The sequence below is a fragment of the Buceros rhinoceros genome, unplaced genomic scaffold (assembly GCF_000710305.1).
Source record: "Buceros rhinoceros silvestris isolate BGI_N320 unplaced genomic scaffold, ASM71030v1 scaffold22030, whole genome shotgun sequence".
Taxonomy (NCBI): Eukaryota; Metazoa; Chordata; class Aves; order Bucerotiformes; family Bucerotidae; genus Buceros; species Buceros rhinoceros.
The window spans coordinates 4,354-11,057 of record NW_010391580.1 but is presented as its reverse complement, the minus strand read 5'-3'; the positions used below and the strand labels follow the sequence as shown (position 1 = coordinate 11,057).

Here is a 6,704-nt window from a genome sequence, read left to right as displayed (position 1 = left end):
AGGTGTGCACTTGGGGCTTCTGAATTTATTTTGAGCAGCACCAACAGCCCTAAACCCAGCATCCACCAGCTTTCGGGTGTCTCCTGGGATTCATCTTTTATCCTCAGACTGGATTTTGCTCCCTGCTGCTTCCAGGATCCTCCCAGTAGCCTATATCCAGCTGGGTCCTTTTCTGCCTCTTCCCTTTGCCTGGTTTTTTACTCCAAAAGGAAGTGGTGAAGTTTCCCAACAAGTGTTTTGGAGGGTTCGAGTGCTCCGGGGTATTGGCAGGAGATGAGCGGGGATGGGGCCAGGTGACCCCGGCTCCTCCACAGTGGGGATCAGCAAGGCAGAGCCAAGGGGAGCTGAGATGGTGTCTGAGGGCTCTTTTTATGCTTTTCTGGCTGTTGCTGCAGTTTCAGATCACAGTGGGGGGGTCTGTCTGTCACCAACAGCAGCCCTTTTTCTTCTGGGGTGGCTTTGGCACCTCTTCTGCCTTATTTTTCAATTCATCTTCATGAACTTTGAGCAACCTTGGAGAAAAGGAAGCAAATTAGCCAGGTATTTCCCCTGTATTTTGCTTTGCTGTGCTATTTGTCTCAACAAGCATCAGAAAAGGAGCGATTTGGGAAGCATGGGCTCTGCTGAACACACCAACCTAAAGCAAATCCCAGGCCAAACTGATTTTGGTCAGCCCAGGGAGAAAGCAGCAGCACCCTGAGAAGGGTTTTGGTAACCCCCTTGCATCACTGGCAGTTCAGGAGACACGCCCGGCACTTCTCCCAGATCAGCCCAGCCGTGCACACGCTGCTCTGAGTTTTCCCTGACATTTGGGCACGTGGAGCCTCCGGTGACAGTAGCACACCAGCATTTGGAGTGAAACACCCGGGAGGAAGTCCCTTCAGTTCAGGACGGCTGGAAAATCCCAGCAGGTGCCTCACCTGATTAAGCTGACCATGGACTCAGAGACGTTGTGGCCTGAGGCAGCGCTGCATTCAAAAAACATGAGCTGATGCTCCTGGAAGACAGGAAGCCGAATAGAAATTAAATGTTATTGCATTGGACTAGCTTAATATGGGAGTAAATAACCACAGGACAGGCACAGTCAAAGGAAAACAGGAGGGACTCCAGGAGACAAATAACTCAATAACTTCTGTACTGGAATAAAGGGTGAAATGCAGCTTGTCTGGTAGCTACAGCACCAAGTTTTAACACCAAGGAACAGGCTGACACTGCAGACAGAGCACGATGCGATGCCCTCTGGTCAGTGGAGCAAATCTGGAGATGTAACTAGAGGTTCCTGGCTCTTTTGTGCCTGCCAGTGACTGGCTTGGGGGGGAAAAAAAAGCATCTAAGCCCTTGTTCTGCTGTCCCCTTTGTGAACCTGGCCCAAACCCCACACACTTCAAAATTACACGGCAAAGGTGAGATCCTTCTCACCTACTCGTTATTAGCCATCTACATTTGGAGAGATCAGCCATACTTGAAGTATTTCAGTATCTAAAACAGGACAGGGCTGGGTGGTTTTACGTTTATGTGATGCTGGGAAGGCACGTGGTGCTTCACAGCATAGATAAGCGGAGCCAAGACTGTTTGGATTGATAGACCCAGTTCCATCAACTGTTTCACCGGGGCGGTGCTGCCTCAAAACCAAACTGGCCAGGGGAAAGCGAGGCAGGAAGGGGGAAAGGTGGTTCAGCGATTGCTTCACCCACCACTGCTGCACAAAAGGAAAGTTCCAGGCTTTCACCTTTGTCCAGGTTCTCAGGCTGATGGCACCTCTCCAGTACTCACCTGCCCGGGGTGGACAGCACGCTTAGCAGAGCTGTGCACCTACCTTGGCCAAGCGCTCGCCCTCCTCCGCGGGGACCTGTCTCTCTGCTGTGCAGTCGGTTTTGTTCCCGAGAAGCAGAACAGGGACTCCGTTTTCTGCTCCTTCCTGGGCAGGTAAAGAGGGGAGGATCAGGAGCGTGCCGGAGTCTGCCCTGAATCACAGCTGGCCACACTCTCTAGACATGTCCTGGAGCACCGTGAAGGATGCTCGTGGATTTGGGACGATAACAAAACTGGATAGTCTTAGGCAAATTTAAAGAAAGGGCTCTTTTTTCCTTGAATCCTCTCTCCTGGTCTATTAGCAGAGCAGAGCGCTGGAGGAGCTCCACTTGTAGCCAATTCCCATCATGTTCCACATCAGGAACCCTCCAGGAGATGCTCTGGATGGGATCTGGCTGGGAAGTTTTTAATAAGAGCCCAGTTACCTCCCATTTCCCAGGACTCAAAGTGGGCTACTCTTGATTTAAAAGCGTTATCAAAACCACTTTCAACATCTTCCATTCCTCTGCACTGGTTTTTAATTTTAAACGATGCTATCAATAAATAACCCCAGGAAACAGGGGAAAAGCTTTAAAATTGCCAGTATCTGCATTTAAATCCTCCAAGAAAAATTATCTTGTAAGCTAAGCAAAGCAGAATGGGCTTGGCCACCCCTAGATGTCCATCCCTAACTGGTGGCAGAGGCCAGGTGGGGAAATGCTGATATCGAACTCACTGCCAGGTCCCCGACTTCAGGGGCAGAGCGAGGCTTTCCTGCTTCACCCACCTGGATGCAGCTCAGCCAGTACCGCACGTCCGAGAAGGAATACTCCGACGTGATGTCGTACATCAGCACCACACCGTCCGCCTTCCGGAAGAACTGCTTGGTGATGCTGTGGTACCTGCGAGGGTTTTAAACGGTCAGCGACCCAGCCTGAGGAGGTTTGGACTAGGAGCGATCTGAAATCCCCCAAACGAACCCCAGGTTTTGCTCCTCTCCTGATTGCAGCGACCATACAAACAGCCTGGGTGCTTGTTTTTATCTTAATTACTTCCTTTACTACATTTATCGGATCACACGCTGTACAGAGTCCCTTCTGAAACAACCCCTCCTTTGCTTGGCAAAGCAAATAACATTCCTTTCCACCAAAGCACCCGAGAGACACCCACAGGGTGCTCTCCTGGAGCGGATGGCTCAGCACCCACCTCTCCTGACCGGCCGAGTCCCACAGGCGGAGAGCAAACCGCTTGTTGTCCACAACGAAGTTTTGGACCTGATAATCCAGTCCTAGGAGGTACAAAAAGGGATATTTTGATACTGTAGAGTTCATCCCTGCGACAGAGGGTGGATGGAGGTGGCACATGCTGCAGGCATGGTCTGGGGCCACAGCTCCAGGGGGCTGGCTCCAAGCGAACCTCCAGCTCTTAGACCTTTGATAGCTGGATTTTGGGGAAGTCTCTAACCTCATGATGAGTAAAAGCAGGTTGGTTAAGAGAGGAGAATATAGCTGAAAGGAAAAGCAGAGAGACAAGCACGAGGCTGTTGGTATTGGTGCCCTAGAGAGGGCAAGGAGGACCTGCGCTGCCTGCTCAGGAGCATCCAGACGGGTGAAGGTGGTTGTCCTATTTGGTCCTTGGTGACAGGCTGTGTAGCACACTTGGCGTGAGCTCTAACATGAGCAGCTCGTGGGGTGGAGGAAAGGCCACCCAAGCAGGTGCAGAGCCATGCTGGAGAGGAGCTGGAGGAGACCTACCTACAGTGGCGGTGAGGTGTGGGTTGAAGGTGTTGGCATGCAACCGGTACAGGAATGACGTCTTGCCCACGTGGGAGTCCCCGATGAACAGCACGTTGTAGAGGTGGTCTGGGTCCACGGAGGCTTCGGGAGAACCCCTTGGGGCAGCTCCTGCCCTGTCTGCAGTCACAGCCCCTTGCACTCCAGGGCCGGGTTCACCTTCCCGGCTCATTTTCTGCATGACCTCTTGCTTCTCCTGTTGACCAGCACTGAGGTCTCCACTCTGTTCTCCCAAGAGCTCCCTTGGAGGCTGAATGCTGCTGTTGGCTGCATCCCTCAGTGAGCTGTTTCTGAGGACCATCCCCAGCTGATCATTCCCAGCATCTTCCTCCTGGTGTACCCTCACATGAAGGATTGGTGCTGGTGGCACCTGCTCTTTTCGGGGCTTGGCAGGTCCAGCCCCAGCCTGCTCCGGATCCTTCGCATGTGGTGGCTTCTCCTCCGGCTGCTGGGAAGCAGTGTGAAGCCTCACCTTATCTGCCTGTGCTGAGACCTGCTCCCACAGCTGGCTTTGGGCTGCCTGTCCTGAAGCGCCTAGCTGCTGCCGCACATCTGGAACGAGAACATCCTCCTGCATCACCGGTTCCAGCTTTTGTGTGCTAATTTGTAACGTCACCTCGGAGGCCAGGAGGGTCAGTGCAGACGCACCGTCATCATGGCCTTGCTCTATCCCTAGACTCTGAGCTTCAACCGAACTCCTCGCCCCTGCCTCCAGCCTCTCTCCCTGCACTGCTGCCAGACCCTGAGCTCCATCCAAAGGCCTGTCCTCTGCACCAGACTCTTCTCCCTGTGGTGTTTCCAGCATCTGGGGATCCTCCAGGATCTGGCCATCTGGACCAGTGAGTGCTTGCAGCATTGCTTCCAGTCCAGGACCCTTCACGGCAGCTGCACGCTCAGGATGTAAAGTGGCCTCAGCCGGAGGGGACACACGTGCACAAGCAGCAACTTCCCGCACATCTGTGGTGTGAGCTGCACCCAAACCTGCCCCCGAACCCAGAGTCTGGCTCTGCCCCGCTTCCTGCATCCTGGCTGCACCCAGGGGGGCCAGATCTGCCTCCGTGCTCCCTGCTGGGGTCTGCTTGAGCTCGTCCACCCCTGTAAGCAGCTGCACGTTGGCATCGCTGCTCTGCTCCTCCAGCGTGCTCAGGCTTTCAGCCTCCTCCCGTTGCTGCACACTTGCACCAGCCCCCTCTCCCTGCTTGATTCCTGCTCCCTGTGGATCGAGCACAGGCTCGTGTGGCAGCTCACACTCGCCTTGCCCTTGTGCCCCATCCTCAGCCTCCTCCACAAGCTGCATGGCTGCACAGTCCCTCCCTTCCTGAGGGGTTTCTAAGCTGGCACCTTCATGCAGCTGAGTATCTGCCCAGGAGTCCTCTGCCTCCATTTCCACTAACTCTGATTTATCCACCACGTCCAGGGGTTGCACATCTGGAGCCACGCTCCATCCCAGCTCTGTATCCCAGGAGCTGACCTTGCTCAAGAGCTGCAGGTCTGTCTCCGTGCTCCCTGCTGGGGTCTGTTTGAGCTCGTCCACCCCTGTAACCAGCCGCACATTGGCATTGCTGCTCTGCTCCTCCAGTGTGCTCAGGCTTTCAGTCTCCTCCCGTGGCTGCACACCTGCAGCAGCCCCCTCTCCCTGCCCGATTCCTGCTCCCTGTGGATTGAGCACAGGCTCGTGTGGCAGTTCACGCTCACCCTGTCCTTCTCCATTCTCAGCCTCCTCCTCCAGCTGAACAGCTGCTTGACTCTCCTCTCCCTGGGTGTTTTCAGGGCTGGCACCTGCAGGCAGCTGTGAGTCTGCCCAGAGTTCCTCTGGCTCCACTAGTTCCAGTGCCTGAGCCTTTACTGGGAGCTGCTCACCCAGGCCCAGGCTCTGTGCAGGTGTTTCTTCTGGGGAAGGACCCTCACCATGCACCGCAGCAGCACCCATTTCCTTCCCCAGCCCTAACCCTGGTTTATCGTCCTCCTCCAGTGGTTGCAAATCCGGACCCCCACTCCCTCCCTGCTCTGTGCCTGGGGAACGGGCCTCACTCAGGGGCTGCCGAGCTGCCTCCATCTCTGCAAGCACATGGGCATCACTGCTCTGGGCCTCCAGTGGTTGCACATCTGTTCCCACTCCACCTTCCTGCACGTTGGTGGGTGGCGCAGCCTCCGGCAGCGGCACCTCTGCACCCATGCTCCCTCCCCACGCTGCATCTCCTCTCCCAGACTCACCCTGTGGCTGTGGCTCTGCCTCCCTGGGCTGCGGGACCTCCACATCCCCTTCCTCAGCCCTGGCTCCACTGCTTCCCCCGGGCTGAGCTGGGGCTGGTGGCACGTTGGTATCTGTGGTCTCTCCCCAGGGCTGCACCTCCACACCAACATGCTCTTCCTCCAGCATCCCGGGGCCAGGAGCCACCGTCACCTCGGGGAGGACACTGTCCCCTTGGGCTGCTCCCATTCGCGCCTCACCCCAGGGTGGTGGCTCTGGCTCTGGGTGCTCTCCTGGCTTTGTTTCATGCTTTTGAGAGAGCCCTGGTGGTGGGTCAGCCTCTGTGCCCAGCCCCGTGCCCAGGGGCTGTGTGTGCTCTCCCAGAGCTGCAGCTGGGCCAAGCTCAGCCTCATCAAGCTGCTGCCCCGCCGTCAGACCCACTTCCCTGGCCTCAGGTGGCCCCAGACCTGCCTCCAGCTTTTCTCCCTGGCTTAATGCCACTTCCTCAGCTTCTCCTAGGGACTGTGCTTTTTCCCAACCTGTTTTTTCCTGCATCCATCCTTCTCCCTCCACCTCCAGCAGTGCCTGCTCTCCTGCCTCCCTGCTCTCTCCTGGTGCTCCTTGGATATCCTCAGCCACCTTTAGCACCAGCTCCTTCACAGCAGTGCCCTTTCCCTGCTGGAATAACACCCTCCCTGCCTCCTCTGGGCTCTTTTCCTGCTCTGTCCCCAGCTCCTGAGCCCTGCAGGGCCCAGCTCCCACGGACGCACCAGCCTGTCTCATGTCTGCAGCACGAAGCTCAGCTGTGCCTGGTCCCTCTTTCAGGTCTCCTTCGAACAGCTCGTGACCAACGTGGCTGCGGAGGGTCTCTCGCAGGACCCCTGGGGTTGTGCCATGGGCTGCAGCAGCCTCCAGCTCCATTAGGGGCT

The 6,704-nt window shown here is 56.1% G+C and overlaps 1 protein-coding gene across 1 annotated transcript in view; it reads right to left on the bottom strand.

Annotated features, from left to right (window-relative positions):
- Positions 1–424: 424 nt before the first annotated feature.
- The window catches only part of RAB44 (RAB44, member RAS oncogene family), a 10,396-nt gene continuing 4,116 nt past the window's right edge, over positions 425–6,704 (bottom strand). Inside the window, exons 11-16 of the mRNA XM_010142418.1 lie at positions 3,546–5,238; positions 2,998–3,079; positions 2,579–2,693; positions 1,817–1,918; positions 921–997; positions 425–512 (exon numbers count right to left, since the gene is read on the bottom strand). Of these exons, the coding sequence (XP_010140720.1) occupies positions 425–512; positions 921–997; positions 1,817–1,918; positions 2,579–2,693; positions 2,998–3,079; positions 3,546–5,238 (2,157 nt within the window). The remainder of the gene's footprint in view (positions 513–920; positions 998–1,816; positions 1,919–2,578; positions 2,694–2,997; positions 3,080–3,545; positions 5,239–6,704) is intronic.